Source organism: Dipodomys ordii, unplaced genomic scaffold (genome assembly GCF_000151885.1).
Source record: "Dipodomys ordii isolate 6190 unplaced genomic scaffold, Dord_2.0 Scaffold58, whole genome shotgun sequence".
Taxonomy (NCBI): domain Eukaryota; kingdom Metazoa; phylum Chordata; class Mammalia; order Rodentia; family Heteromyidae; genus Dipodomys; species Dipodomys ordii.
In genome coordinates this window covers 9,974,352-9,990,857 of record NW_012267274.1, presented here as the reverse complement: position 1 = coordinate 9,990,857, position 16,506 = coordinate 9,974,352, and the positions used below count along the sequence as shown (strand labels likewise).

Genomic DNA, 16,506 nt, shown 5'->3' with positions numbered 1-16,506 from the left:
TACCAATATCTACCTAGGAGCCTGGGCAGAGTTCTCTGGAACTCATCTCTGAAAGATTTATTTTCTTTTACAAGCCAGTTTATTTTATAAACTAGTCCCAAATAGATGGCACCTGGTGTAACAATTAATTACTCCCTGTTTTGGTTGTCTATTTTCAGCATAACTCATCCATGTGTGGGCACTCCATAAAGACGGTGCAAGCGCTTCAATTTTTAAAGCAAGTTGTTCTTGTGACAAAACCTGGTGGCAGCTTTTCTAGTCATTAATAGTGACATCAGGCTCACACAATTGATATACATTTAAGCTCATCAGTAAACATTTTATTTATTTTAACACTACAGTGGGGACTTGGAGTAATTTGTGCTCACTGTGTTCCTCACACAGTGAGAAACTATGTAATGTACACCCGTGTACACTGACCCGGAGGAAATGCCTCTTTGCAACAGGTCGGATATTACTTGAAGGCTAAAAGAATACTAATCAAAGATGGTTGCAACTCACTGTCAAATTCAGCTGAAGATCTTAACATCTTGGGTACAAAAGAAGCTTCATTCCATTATTTCTGGGATTCATTAGCAAAGAGGGTAATTTGTAAGTCAACTTATTTTGGATACACATTTAATCACCTGCACTGCTTTGAAAATGCCGACATCCAGACCCTATCTCTAGTTAATTAGACTCTCTGCAAGTAAAGCCTGGGCATCGGTGGTTTTTTGAAAGCTACCCAAGTGATTCTACGAGGAGCCAGGACTGAAAATCAGTCATTTAAACCTCCTAACAAAGAGACCACAACCAACCAGATCCCTCACTAATCCTACTCCTCCACATCCCCTACTCTCTTTTCACACTACCCTCGTTGTCTGGCATTGTGCCTCTCAAGTAACAGAGCTGTTGGAATCACAAAAGCCAGCCTCTGAGAAGACTCGGAGATGAGCTCGCCTGGGGCAGGGCACATAGGCCGTGACAAGATGCTGTGAAGATGAGCTACCTCATTCAAACAGGCTTTTCACCTCTACCTTAAAAAGTAATGGTCTCATTATTTTGCCACATGGATACATTTTCTCTAAAAGCTCTTTTGGCAAACTGTTAGTGAAGTTCAGTCAGTTGAATGTCTCTGCCAAAGGTAACTTTCATCTTGCATTCATCTCTGCCTGCTCTTTTATCCCAGGCTTTCCCTGCTCTTCTCCTGTGCTGCAAAAAGTCTAACTCTGAACTTCTGAAGGCTTTTAGAGCCATCTAACCTATGTATAAATACACAGTTGCCTATGGTAGTGGACGTGGGCCTATTTGGATTTAATTCTCCTAGTACAGTGCCCCCTGCCTTCTAGAGCAAGGCAGTAGCGAATGAGCCCATTTCTAAGAGTAAGAGAAGCCAGAGGAGAGGAAACATTGACTCCTCTGTTTTGTAAGGAGGGGAAGGACTGGAACATCACAGATGGCAATGGAGTTGCTGCAGAATCTAGTTCAAGCCACACAAACCAGAGGGGCAGATCTGACAGCTGGATACTATGTATCATTTCCCAAGGCTCCTGCTCTGCCCACTGCTCCAGGCACTGTTCCCACATTCACTGTAGAGACCTTTGTCCCAGGACACTTGTCCTCATTACCACAACTCTCAGGAGGTTCACTTGGTGAACATCAGCCTGGTGTCATATACACAGCCTTCACATGTTTCTTTAACCCTGGAAGTAATTAGTGCTTCATTTCTGCATCCAGTGGATAGCAGTTTATTTATTTCTGCACTGTCCTTAAGTAAACTCCCTATCCTTACCTTCTAGGTTGATATGTTCCCAGTGTATTGGAGGAGCAGGTGCTGAGCAGTCAGATGACAGCTGTTGATCTGTTGCAATTGAGCAATTAGAGAATGTAAGAGAATGCTGTCGTGCACAGCTTACATTGAGCATTCAGAAAATCAAATATGTGAGTGTCTGTGGCAAACACAGTGTGTGTGTGTGTGTGTGTGTGTGTCAGTGTGTGCCCACACACACACATAGGTCTGTCCTTAGACAGACCTGTATCCCTTTAAGTGAACTGGGCCTTTTTCTCTTTAGCTATCTCTTCATTGACTACTTCATCTTAATATAGTAGTTGGGGCATTAGGAGGAAAACAAAAGCAAGAGCTTTTGAGAGACAGCCTGTAAGTAGCTCTGTACTAGATAGTCGAGTGATTTTTACAACTGAAACCGTAAATGCTGAAATCCTAGATGTGGGTTTGTAATACATATTTACCTGAAATCCTGGAGAGTCAAGGGTTAAGCTGACAAAACATTATCAGGCATTATATCTAAGCTGGTTCATATATACGCTGGAAGTTTCCCAACCCTGTCATTTTAAGTCTCACCCTCTGTGTTTCTCCAACACCACAGACAGAAAAGCAAGAGTGAACCATGGCTCTGAATTCTTTTTCTGATGGGGGACAAAGGTATTTGTTTGGCTCTGAGGGGCATAGGGAAGAAATGTCAAATCTTTTTCCCTCTCCCTGCCCTCCCTACCAAAGCCTGCTTAACATTTTCCCCCGAACACAAGAAAGACCCACTTAGCATTTTACAAAACAAAAAACTAAGCTAAACTAAACACTAAAACGCACACCCAAGAAAGAGACAGGTAGCCAGACAGAAGGGCTGTGCCGGGAATCCAGCCCATCGCTAGGCTAGCTGAGCTCTGGGGCTGGGAATAAGGTCTACCAGTCTGGAGTGGTGACCCCCCCCCACACACACACAAAGCCAAGCGATGTGGAGCTGCCCAGCCCAGGCCAGGCCCGGCCGGGCGGCATCAGATGACCACGCTGACCGTCACGCTCTGGCGGTGGGGCACGATCTTGCGGGGCCAGGTGAGCAACAGCTTGCGCAGCTCCTCCCGGAAGCTGTCGTGCAGCCAGGCGTAGATGAAGGGGTTGTAGCAGGCCGAGCTCATGGCCAGCCAGTGGCAGAGGAGCTGCACCAGGCCGAAGGCATAGGGATCGATGGCGTGCGGGTCGAGGTCCCGCAGCAGGTTGAAGACGTGCAGGGGCAGCCAGCAGACGGCGAACACCACCACCACGATCACCAGCAGGCAGAACGTGCGGCGGCGGCGCGCGCGGTCCCAGCCCGCCTGGCTCTGGGTCACGCAGCCCGGCACCACACGGTTGCGGAGTTTCACCGACACCCGCACGTACGACAGCAGGATGACCAGCAGGGGCAGCAGGTAGGTGCCCAGCAGCAGTCCCCAGGCGTAGAGCTGGCGCTGGCGCTCCTGGGGCCCCCAGAACTCCTCGCAGAGATGCACGTGGTGGGGCTCCAGCCGGACGTGGTAGGTGTGCACGGCGGCGGGCAGCGCCAGCACCGCGGACAGCGCCCAGATGGCCAGCACCGCGTAGGCGCTGAGGCGCAGCGAGATGCGCCTGCGCAGCGGGTGCACCAGCACGACGTAGCGGTCCACGGCGATGGTGGTGAGCGTGAACACCGACACGTACACGGTGACGGGCTGCAGGAAGAACACCAGGTGGCACAGGCCCCCGCCGAACACCCAGCCGCGAGGCTCGAAGGCGTAGGCCAGCGTGAGCGGCACGCAGGCGGCGCACATGAGCACGTCGGACAGAGCCAGGTTGCCGATGAGGAAGTTGGTCACATTGTGCAGCCGGCGCACGCGCGCGATCACCAGCACCAGCAGGCAGTTGCCCACCAGCCCCACGACCACCACCACGCTGTACAGCAGCACGATCAAGCCCTTCAGCTGATGCACCAGCTGCAGGCTCTGGAACGGCGTGATGGCCTGCGCACCCGGGCCGGGCACCGACGCCGCCCAAGACGCGTTGCCCGCCGACGCCTCTGCGCTCTGGTTGGCTGGGATGGAAGGCGCGGGCGGCGGCGGCCCGGAAACCAAGTCGGGGACCCCGGAGTTCCGAGTGGGCAGTGAGGTCATGGCCACCTGTCCAAAGATAGAAGCGAAGTGGGTCACTTTCCCGTGTCTGCCCCCGACACCGATCGCGCTTCCTTCCACCGCCCGAGTCCTCCTGTTGCAGTAACGGAGCCTCAGAATAACAGAGAGAGAGAGAGAGAGAGAGAGCCCCTCTGTCTTCCCGTCTCTGAAAGGAAGCCTAACTAAGCGCGACAGACAGGCACGGGGATGTAAACGGCTCCTGGCGATTCGATGTTCAGCCCCGGAGCAAAGTCCTACCTGGGCGCGGGGCTGGGCCGGCGGGAACGCGCTCGCGCGGGGCGGCCGGCCGGCCGGAGTCCCTGGCGTCCCCAGCAGTCCGGGGGCCCAGGCGTCTCTCCGCGGGAGCTTGCAGGGATGGGGGGCTCCCGTGGGGGCGAGCAGCTTTTGAGGGGGCTCGGGAACGCCTCCTCTCCGCCCCGCCCCGCACTCCAGCGCCGCCTCGTATGGAAAACAGGGGCGGAGCGCGCGCGCTGCCCAACTCGGTGTTTAAGAAAACTAGTGGGGGGCAGGGAGGGAGGGCCGGCTGGGGAGGACGGAGCCAGGAAGGAGGAGGGGCCAGCAGACCCCGGCCGGACACGCGAGGGGTGGTCTCCGACACTGCGGGGGCCGGCAGCGCCCCGGAGTAATCCCGCTCTCGAGACGAGGAGAGAGCCGGGATAGAGGCAAAGGAGAGGAGAGGCGGGAAGCGTCAGGCCGCCCCGACCCCTGGAGGACAAGAATAGGGAGGGAGTGGGGCCGAGACGCACCTCGAGGGAAGGCTGGTCCTACGCCTCTGGATCCGGCGGGGAGTCGTGGGGAGCTCGGACAGGACACTCCCTCCCCGCAAGCCAGACTGGAGCTCTTGCTCCCCAGCAGACACACCGAGCCTTTGCCTGCACTGTGCGCGCCCGGCCCTCGCCAAGCCAGAGGAAGAGTTCAGCACCACGGACAGCTCCCGCCTCGCCCGCGGAGGGGATAGCCCTGGCCTGGCTCCTCCCAGCTCTGCTTCCTGCACTGCGCCCTGGCTGCCTCTTCTCAGAGGAGAGGGTGGACAGGGGCAGGGGGCGGAGGGGGGGGCGGTGCGGGGGGATGAGCCTGGGCGCCTGAGATCCCAGGGCTGGTGACTTTTGCTCCTGTGCAGATTACCACACGTGGGACAAAGCCATTTTTTTACACCATAATCTCTGTCTCTGTCTCCGTTACTGTCTGTCGGTTGGTCTGTCTGTCTGTCTCTCTGTCTGTCTCTCTCTCTCTTACACTCACAGAGAGAGAGAGAGAGAGAGAGAGAGAGAGAGAGAGAGAGAGAGAGCACTAGAAAATGCAGCAGCTCTGGAGACAATTAGCCCTTCACCAGACACCCCTCAGTGCCTGTGCTACCACTCCCTGCTTTCCCTCTAGCGTTTTCATTTTTAGCCTAATGCCTTCACCTGCTCACTGAACTAATACCGTACCTTCCTTGAACAAATGAACTTAGGCCTCCTGACCCCATTTGAGGATTTGTGAAACTGCCAGTGCTAGTCAGGTCACTCAGACCTGTAATCATAGCTACTTGGGAGGCTGAGATTTGAAGATCTCAGTTCAAAGCCAACACCAGGCAGGAAAATGCATGAGACTCTTGTCTTCAAATAACTACCAAAAGCAAAAAGAAACAAAAACAAAAAACACACACCAGAAATGGAGCTGTGCCTCAAGTGTTATCTTTAAGAATAAGAAAAAAAAGGTCAGGGCCAGCTCCTAGGCCTTGAGTTCAGGCCCTGGGACACCAGCACACAGACACACACAATAGTACTTACAAGATATCCACTAGGATAACAAAAATAACACACATTTGAAAAGTGTAAACATTTTATAAACTCTTTACTAGTGAGTCGCCATGCAAATGAGCCCACACTAGTGGACTGCGCCGGCCTCGGGCGGAAGCTGCCTCCTCTTTCCTTTGTCAGAGGATGGGGCTTCATGGCCTGTTGTCCATTGTCTCCTGCCACTATAAATACCTCAGTTCCACTGGAAAGAAGTAACAAATTACCTCATCCTCCCATTCACTCATTCTCACAGGAAAACAGTCAGCATTGATACAAAGTTATCAGTCAGATGCACCTGCATCCATCCTGACCTCACACTGTAAGTTGTAATCAAACTAGCTAAAACCAGTATGAACTTAAACACCAAAAAACCCTACAAGGCTCCAACTAAGAAATGTTTGTGCTACATAATCCCTTATGTGATTATTGTGTGTGTATATGTGCACGTGCACCCACGGTGGGGCTTGAACTCAGGGCCTGGGTGCTGTCCCTTAGCTTTTTCACTTAAGATTGGCGCACTGGAGCCACAACTCTTCTACTTCCATAAGAGTCTTCTGTACTTGTCTTCCTTGGCTGGCTTCAAACCATGATCCTCAGATCTTAACCTCTTGAGTAGCTCCTGACCTGGCTTACTTGGCTATGCTCACCAGCAGACTTGTTTGTCCCCAAGATTATAAATGGCCATTTGATTAAAAAGTAGCACACATGAAGCAAAGAAAAACTGTGGCAATGTAGGTCATTAAAGATTTGGAAAGTAGTGAGATCTCATAAGTAGAGCCAATACTCTGGTTGATAACATTGATATATGATAATAAAAGTAGTAAGACAACCTTGTCAACAACTAAAGGCAACTAAACATTGGAATCTGAAAGTTCAATACTGGAACATGCTCTAGAGAAAAGAGCAATCATTTGCCAAGCCCCAAGCTAAGTCTAGGAAGTATTTTCTATTTTTGTAAGGTTGGAAGTGAAGATCTGAGAATAGAATCATCCATATTAGATTTTTATTCCCTCGTTCTCAGTGGAGGGTCAAGCTAGTCCCTCACCTAGGCACTACCTCACAATAAAGCCACAGTAATTTCAGGGAACATCACTCTGCTAACACAGCTTCAGAAAACTGAGAAGCCATGAATAAAGAACTCTGAGGATGAAGGAAAGGACATCCTTCACAGAGTCAACAGTGAACTGTTCCTCCATTCATTCTTTGAATGAGCCTCTAACTAAGGTGAGATTCTTTAGCATAGCCTTTCCAATGAGCAAGCATTGCCATTCTGATCTTCTTTCTTTCTCTCTTTCTTTTTCTTTCTTTCCTTCCTTCCTTCCTACTTCCTTCTTTCCTTCTTTCTTTCTTTCCTTCTTTCTTTCTTTCTTCCTTCCTTTTCTTTCTTTTTCTTACTTTTGGTCTTTCTTCTCCCCTTCTCCAAGCTAAACTTGGTTGCATATTGACAGATCATCACTACTGATGCTCAATGCCTTTTTTTTTTTTTGGTCGGTTGTGGGGCTTGAACTCTGGGCCTGGGCACTGTCCCTGAGCTTTTCAGCTCAAGGCGAGAGCTCTACCACTTGGGCCACAGCACCACTTCCGGTTTTCTGAGTGGTTCATTGAAGATAAGAGTCTCATGGACTTTCCTGCCCAGGCTGGCTTTGAACTGCGATTCTCATATCTCAGCTTCCTGAGTAGCTAGGATTACAGGCATGAGTCGCAAGCAACCAGCTCAATGCCTCTTTATCTCTAAAATGTTAGTTGTTTTGACACTTGTCTAAGTCCAAGCAAAGCAAGATAGAAATTAGTTTAGTCTACCAAGACTGCCCTATGTGTGTTCCAAGAACCATGCCTCCATGGACCCTCCAACCAAGCCATGTACCAGCTCTAGAGGCCTCTCTAATGGGGCAGGTCTGCCCACCTAGGGCAGAGAACAGCTTGTGGTGAGCAGTATAAGAGCTACCAGGCTGTTTCACTCAAGAACTCTCCAAGGGTTCCTTTTAATGACTTTGAGAACATGTGTGCAACTCACACCCCACACGTGGGGATCAAGGTTCCCGGCACAGTCTTGCAAACCTTCCAGCCCAGCTTTGCCAAAACACATACTGAAGACTTAAGTGCTATTATTGTCCTGACCAGAAATGAACCTTCTATAGCCTTACTTCCCTTCAATTCCTGTCAAATCAAAAGTGAGACTAGAGAGCCTGGTGTCCTGTCACTTGGAGGCATCCCGAAGGGCTGCACATCTGGCTTCTGTCATTTCAGTCTAAAGTCTGGATTGAGTCTCATCCTTTTGGGTTGGATGCCTTGGCCAATGGGGCTTGCTCTCGCCTCTTGACTCTGTCCTGTCATCCAAAAGTGTAAGAAGGTGTCAAATCTTTCCAGAAAGGATTTTTTCTCTTAGGTGATCTTACCCACATGTGAAGTTCAGAGAATGGGCTAAAGCAGCCTTTATTTTTGTCCCTAGTCACATGTCCCACTGTACTTATTTCAGGGACGTTGGGTGGATTCTAGGTGATCTCTAGAGAACAGATGTTAACTAACCCTGGCATGGCTCCAGAATAGAAAGATCTTCAGGACAATCATATTTTTTCCTTTTCTAGTGTAGGCTCCCTATAATGAGATAATTTTGTAAAAGATTAGAAATAGCTTGTCTCTTTTCTGGCCCTCATTCTCATGTGTTGGCACTACCCCCCAAACAGCAGTGTGGGTGAGACACGCCCCTCCCAAAGGACCACTGAGGCTAGAATGGGAGTCTAAAATTCCCCCTGCTCTATGAGAAGAAGGAATGATGAACCCTGCTGGTTTCACAGCTATTAACTGTCCATCTATTATGGGACACCTCTAGGACAGGTGACTTGAAGGAGAGAAAGGTGAGTGAGACGTATTCCCTGGCCCTTTCGTCTAACACATCACTTGGTAGAAACAGTCAGCTGGCAGGAGCCACAATGGAGACCATCCCAGGTAGCTGTTACTTTAGGAAATATGATGGTAAAACTGAAAAGCCACATGATTTCGGTAAATTAACAAATTTGGAGACTCCTAATTTCCAATTCTTCTCAGACTTATATTTCTCACTGGAACTGCTTCTTTTCATAACTTCTCATTTTTTTTCAGCTTAATGGTTTGTACTTGAATTACCCACTCAACTAAAATAAGACCTTGAATTGGCAGTCAGGGCATTAAGATCGACAGGTGCACACGAGCGCTCCATACTAATTGGCACATTTGCATTAATGCCGGGTGACCGTCCATATGCCCACTTCTGGACATGATTTTTTTTAATATTTGTAAAGAAATAAATGTAAAAGACATACAAACACGATTTTTTCACAAAATGCATAAAAATAATAAATCTGTACAAATAAAATACACTAGGCTTCTTTAGGTAAAGCTTGCACCATAGCAGATCGAGTTCACCTATTTGCTGTTGGCTGGGTGAGGAAGGAGCCCTTGATTGAGGCCAGGTTTCCAGAAGCAGTCCCTAAGGAAGGAGCTTTCACCCACACACTCCCACACAAGCTGCCATTGCTACTGTCACCCCCTCCAATGGCACTCCTTCACCTGACACTTGATCTTGACGTCCTTGCTATTCCCCAAAGCACCACAAAATGGTGCCGTAACTTCTTCATACCACCCACTTATCAATGTTTTGCTAACCTAAGTCTGTGTGGCAGGGCTTAGTCATCCCACACCCACTACCAGGTATGCAGAGAATTTGAAGACTTTCTCACAAATACAAACAAATGATGGGCAGCTGGGAGGTTGGACAAACGTATACTGGGCCCTCTTTTGTCTTCCCTAGCAGAGATATCTATTTTCAAAAATCAGAAGCTATTAAGAGGCCCTCTTACTTTGCTACTCTATTTCATCATTTCTAATGAAATAAAAAATACTAGAGAATTATGGATTTAATAGTAATCGTCATGCAGCAGTAGTTCACATCTGTAATTCTAGCTACTCAGAGGAGGCTGAGATCTGAGGATCAAGGGTTTTTTTTTTAGTATATATTCTTTATTGTAAAGATACTGTACAGAGGGGTTACAGTTACATGAATAAGGTAATGAGTACATTTCCCATCAAGCATTGTTACCTCCTCCTTTGTTTTTCCCTTCCCTCCCCACCTCTTCAACTCCTCCCTTCCCCCAGGATCAAGGTTCTAGGCCAGCCCAGGCAGGAAAGTCTGTAAGACTCTTATCACCAATTACTCACCAAAAAGACAGAAGTAAAGTTATGGCTTAAGTGATAGAGTGCTAACCTTGAGCCAAAAGCTCAGAGACAGCATCTAGGCCATGAGTTCAAGCCCCAAGTCCAGCACACACACACACACACATACACACACACACTTTTATGTGTAAACTGAGTTCTCCAAACCAAAGAAGTCACCTTTATATTTAAGAGCTTCACATTGCTTAACCTTCCCTAATGGGCACATTATGACCTGTAGGGAACTACAATGCCATAGATCAAGAAGCTGGAGTGCTATGTGGCTACCTTTAATCCCTTTCAATAGCTATTTATTAATAGCTCCTCCATCTAACCTAGCACTTTGATGACTAGTCGCTAAAACACTTGGAATGTAGATAAGCTTAAGAAACCACTGGTCCCTACCAACCCTGAGGCCAGAAATGGAGCAGCCTCTGGATCCTATAGGAGAACCCTTCCTTACTAAAGATCACATTTGAACCCTGAAAAAAGGATTTCCCCACTTTTCAGTCTTCGTATTTGATGAACCCACCTATTTCTTTTGCCTCTCTATAAGCACAGGCCGTCGCTTTCGCAGGAGAATCGCATCTCCTTGCCTCAGGTTTTTTTTTGTATTCCCCAAGTATAGTTAGCAGTAGTAGTTAGCTCCAAATAAACGATCTTATTTCACAAATGTTATCATTTACATCAACATTTATTTTCATATTGCATTAATATAGTTGACTATGGTATATATAATTGTATATGCTGTATTTTATGAGGAATAAAATCCTCAAATAAAATTAGTTTCCAAAGCTATAAACAATACCTTATACCAGGGCTTCTTGCCCTGAGCACTGTTGACTGTGGGTGGGTGGATAATGCTGTGTTGGGGGTGCGGGAGTTGTTTTGTGCATGAGAGGTTTTTACCAACAGCCCAGGCTCTACTCCCACCCCAGATGCTCTCCACACCCACAGGTGATCATTGAAAATGTCTCCAGCCATTGCCAACCATCCCCCAAGCAGGGGCAACGTGGACGAACACACCACAGTCTTCATCCACAGAGCTCTTGTCGGAAGTAAAAACACCATCAGCCTCAGGGCAGCTCTCTGCAGACACCTTGACCCTAGAAGAGCATGGTGAAAAGATTTCATTTCCAAGCTGTCTCCTGACTTTTTCCTGAAATAACAACAGGGCAAATGGTGAAAGATGTTTATAAAAAGGGCAAAACTCTCTTTTAAAAATTGATTACCACAGGGAAGAGAGACTTTCACCAATTCCTAAGACAAAATAAAATCTAGCATTCAGCTTTAGGACTGACTAACAGCTTTAGTACTGCGGCTGTTACATGTGAGTCACTGAACACAGTCCTCATCCTAGAAGAAATAAGAAGCCCCTATTAATGCCTTCTTCTAGGAAGTAGCAAGAAGACGTGGGCTGTGAAGAAGTCAAGGAAGATAGCTGGTGCTGAGTACTGACGTTTATACTCAGCCAGCACTTTCTGGAAGTTTCCGGGGTACAATTCCCAACTCTCACTTAAAACATTACTCCACTAGACAGATTTTGTGGTGAGAAGAATTTAGGTTTTTTCAGTCTGCTTCATTTAATCATTGATTACCAAGAGGCATACAAAGTCCAGGCTATATATTGTAAGAGAATCCAGAGATTAAGAGAAGGGGAGAAAAAAATTTTAAAAAGACATCTAAAATTCTATAGTCTAGTGGGTAGGTGCGAGGGCTGGAAAGATCACTATGATGTATTAGGCGTGAGAAATGCAATCACCACGAGCTACAAACGGGAAACACTCATGATTGCTAGGAATCTAATCATCACTTCAGTAAATTAGAACTACGTTCCCTCTCATAGATCATGCTTATTTAAAAGCACAAGGAAGAGAGCCTTTAAAGTGCTCAGAACAGTTGTTATTCAACCATGCCACCAGTGCATGTGTTGCTTAGATGGATTTCCTTTTCTGTGTTTGTATACAACAGTCGGAGCCTGTCTTGAATCTCCATGAACTAAGTACTCCGATGGCATGAAATGAATGTGAAGGGGATGTTCCTTAGTCTTTGGAACCAATGCAATGTTCTCCAGGCTGATGCTTCCTGTCAAGAAACTATTTCTCCTGCTTTCCCCAGCTACTACCCAGCATATTCCTTCTGAGGAGAAGCTCCCAGAAAGTTCTATGTCCTTATCAGCCCTGTATAGAACCACAGGGTCAAGTACTGCCTGGCACTGTCTCTTTCTTTTTCCTGACCACTTCATCCTGTTTTGAAATCCATGTCTTCCATGGTAAGGCCAGAGGCCCATGAAAAATGCAGACAGTGATGCCTAATTTTGATGCAATTACCCCAGACTAGAGGAATGCCCAGGTGGGATGAGATTCTTTGGCTTCTAAAGACCCTGCCTTGGGTTTTCTGGTCATAAGCAGAGCTCCGATGACTATCCCTAGACATTACTGCATCCCTGAAGACCCAAGCTCCAATCAGGACACCTGTTCTAGTGACACAGTGTAAAAACTGCCTCCTGACCCCAGACTTCTTGACCAATCTCTTCATTACAAAAAAAAGAAAAACTACTCATTGGACTCTTTATTAATATTCAGATATTAGCTGCATGGATGGCATCTCTCAGCCTACTTTTTATTAGGAGCAGAAAAATACACACAAAAACACAATTATGTAAATAAACATAGAGATCAAAACAAAACACTCGAGAGCCATTTCTATTATATTCTTCCCCAATGGCAGAGACGAGGCAATTTGCTTGCCCATTTAGATTCCAGCCCTCCTTCATTATCAACTAGAAATGGCTTTTATGGATGGCAAAACTCATCGTGCATCTCATCGTGGCATTTAGCAGTGAAGAGCAATTTGGACAGGGACCTTGACCTTGCAGAGACCCCTCATTTAGGTTTCCATTAATATGTGTCCCCACAAGACACAGTGGTGGATCCAAACCACATCTCATTATAACTGTATCTGAATTATTATCCAGACACAAAAAGCCCAAAGTTTATTTCAGGTTATTATCTAGGGCAAAGACAATCTTTCCTACTTGTTTCTTTCTTTTTCTTTCTTTCTTTTAAAAAAAGTTTTTTTTTCTGACAAAAAGCAGCACCAGATTGGTTTTCAAGGAGTTTTTCAAATGCATTACTTTTATGTGCACACATATGCTTGTGCATGTGAGATCAAACCCCAGTAACACACACACACACACACACACACACACACACACACACACACCATACAGGGATGTGTAGGAAAGAGCATCCTCCCTGTGTTTTGTTTTGGTAAGGGGATCTTTGTCACCAGGGAAACAGCCTGCTCCCTCCAGGCTGCCTACAGCCTGCCACTAGGCAGAGAATCCGTGCAGCCCTCGCTGCCAGCCAAACTGCACAATGCAGCTATGGAGCCCAGCCTGCCTCCTTTCTGGACAGTCCAGAAATGGCTTCAGCCCTTTCTCCCTCCCTACATGCTATACAAAGGAAGGCCATGGTATTATACTAACTCCTTGCTTTATGTTCTACCCTATTCTTTTCAAATGATGCTAATAATGTAACAGCCCAAGAGCATATTCTATTGTTAAATAAAAAGCAGATAAACATCCCCTTTACCTCAATCCCAGCTGGTCCCTCTGAGATTTTGTTCTTTATATACACACATTTACTTGTATGTATCTGAATCTACAGAAAAGACATAAGGTTGATAGACTTAGTTGGTGATATGCTTTATGTCAACTCTCAGTATCATCTGTCTAATATGTTCAGATGCTTCCTTAGGGATTGTTTTTCCAGGAGACACTCATCAGTCATAAGTAGGACTCAACCCACACTCCCCAGCGCTTCAGGGCCCTCACTTGTTTGAAGGGTTCTAAGAGCTTGCTCTATGTGGCTTCTTGTAAGGGCCAGTGCATGTGGGAGGGGACACTTCTATTGAACCAAACAGCATTCTTCATGGATGCCAGGAAAGACCCCTGTCTCTATTCCCTAGTTGATTCTTCCTTGCACATTCCCCCTTCTTTGGATGAGCACTCACACTTGTCCAGAGCTTCCTCAGATACCAGGAGCTTCCACTGTCCTTACACCACTCAAGGCCAACCAGGGCCTCTGAGGCTTCTGGGAAAAGGTGAATCCTCCAGCAAAGCACATTGTGTTTCCCAGCAGGTCCTGGGTTGAGTGCATACATCGGCCTTTTAGCTTCATACTTGGTGCTGGGCTCTGTTTCAAACGTAGATGTCCATAGAGACTTCAGTAAAGCTCACAATTCTGTGATTAACAATGTGTTTTGAAGCCAAAATCTAACTCACTGACAGGCCTGAGATCCTGCTGCCAGGCTACTGTAGGAACAAAGTGGTAGGTGAGGGAAAAGAGGGCTTCAGGCGGGGTCTAAGGGGAGATAGTAATGTTCTCCAGCCTACAAGCCAGGACAACTAGCCTCCAGTCTCCATACTGACCCTAAATACCCATCACCCAGGGCCAAGCCTTCCTCGGCTTGGGGTCCTTGTGTCCTCATGTAAGCCTGTCTCTGGATTGAAGACCATGTCTACTTTTTCCTTTCTGATGAGTTCGGCACAGGTATGGTTCTCAAGATGTATTCCCTGCCAGGCCCTGGTGGCTCATGCCTGTAATCTTAGCTACTCAGGAAACTGAGATCTGAGGGTTGTGATTTGAAGTCAGCGCGGATAGGTAAGTCTGTGAAAGTCTTATCTCCAATTAAGCACTCAAAAATCAGAAGTGGTACTGTGGCTCAAAGTGACAGAGCACTAGCCTTGAGCAAAAGAGCAGAGGGACAGCCCCTAGACCCTGAGTTCAAGCCCCATGATCAGCCAAAAAGAAAAAAAAAGAATTATTCCCAGTGCCCCACACACTTGTGCACACAGGTTGGGAAGAGAGCTAGATGGCCTAGGATTCCCAGACTGTGGTCCTGAGATGGTTCCATCAATTATACACACATCTTGGCAGCACCTGTGGTCTGCACTCCTGATGATATTTCCTGTCCCCAGTTCCACCTCTGGAAAAGAGATGGTGTACTTTCTACCCCAGGTACCTGATATCCTGTCCAGCCCCACTTCAGCTTTCTCTCTGCGTTTTTTTTTGGGGGGAGGGTCTAGTCATGGGGCCTGAACTCTGGGCCTGGGCACTGTCCCTCAGCTCTTCAGCTCAAGGCTAGTGCTCTACCATTTGAGCCACAGCGCCACTTCCGGCTTTTTTCTTTTTGCTTATGTGGTACTGAGGAATCAAACCCAGGGCCTCAGACATGCAAGGCAAGTGCTTTACCACTGAGCCACCTTCCCAGCCCCTCTCTCTGCAAGTTTTAACTTCAAATATACTTGGGAAATAACCCGGGGCCTTTCTATTCCCTGACAGACAAATCCCAGTGGGAAATAAGTTAGTTCACATCCACTGCCAGCAGCATCTCACTTCCAAGTCCTAAGCACTATGAGCAAAGCATCACTGCGTGATCACTGGCGGTCTCCAGAGTTTAGTAAGCACTGCTTTGATTCCTATCACTCATTCGATTCAATCAAAACCATTCCTAATTCACACCCCAGGCAATGTCCAACTGGGTGAGGCTCTTCTACTTTACAAGGCTGGGTTTGCCTGTAAGATTAAAAATAATTGTTTTTATAAGTACTTGTCAGTTTCTTTCCCAACTATTTTCCTCTCATACCATAAACTTTATGAACATAATTATTAATAGATATGCTAGATTCTTTCTTAGATCAAATCCACAAGAATAAACACAGTGAAAGAGTTCCCTGGGGTGTTTTCTATGCAAGTAACTTCATTAACAAAAAAGAAAAACACACAGGATTCGAGGCAATAGGTGTTTCCCTGGAAACGCTTCTCTCATAAATCGAATATTTAAAGCAGTTGACAATCTGGGGAAATATCGAGACTCAAGACCTTCTTGCTTTCATTTCTTCCTTCTTCAAAAAATATTATTATTTGCCCTTCCTCCGCTCAAAATGGGTTTGCCTGTTTCAGGGGCTTCTTACTCAAAGGAAGGATGCTCACCAAGTGGCAGCAGCAACATCAGTTGGAGGTGTCTAGACAGGAGTCGCTCAGATGTCTGCATCACCCTGGCCAACTGTGAGCATAGTGATGTATTTAACTTCAGTTTCACCACCAGACCAGTCCTTCCCTGGCACGGGAGAGCACCACCCCCACCTGGAATCAATATCCTACAATCTCTATGTCTTGCTTCAGTCTGGCTGGATTGCAGAGTTAAGTTTATGATGAGTTTTTATAAGATGAAAACTAAATAATGGGAAAGGAAATGAAGAAAACAAACAAAACCCTTCTATAGAGCATATCTGTGCATATATGTGTACCCATGATGCATATGTTTGTATATGCAAGCATATATGCATGTGTGTTTGCACACGGTGCATATGCTGCATGTGTGTGCCTGTGGGTACCTATGCAGGTACGTGGTATATCTGATGCATATGTGTTCCTGTGTTTACCTCAGGGGGGGGCTGGCAGCTCAAGTCATGTTGAGTGCCACCATGTGTCCCTTTTCTGTGTTTAATTTTCCTTCCCTGATGCCCTACCATGGACACCCACTCTGAAGATTTCAGATAGGAAATAGTTTAGCTCAGCAAGAGGCTTAACATTTGCATAAATGTTATTGT

At 46.9% G+C, this 16,506-nt stretch overlaps 1 protein-coding gene across 1 annotated transcript; it reads right to left on the bottom strand.

The window, feature by feature from the left end:
- Nucleotides 1-2,738: 2,738 nt before the first annotated feature.
- Prlhr (prolactin releasing hormone receptor) lies at nucleotides 2,739-4,010 on the bottom strand. Its single transcript, XM_013021913.1, has one exon. The coding sequence runs from the start codon at nucleotides 3,898-3,900 to the stop codon at nucleotides 2,773-2,775; it is 1,128 nt and encodes a 375-aa protein (XP_012877367.1). The 5' UTR covers nucleotides 3,901-4,010; the 3' UTR covers nucleotides 2,739-2,772.
- Nucleotides 4,011-16,506: the final 12,496 nt, after the last annotated feature.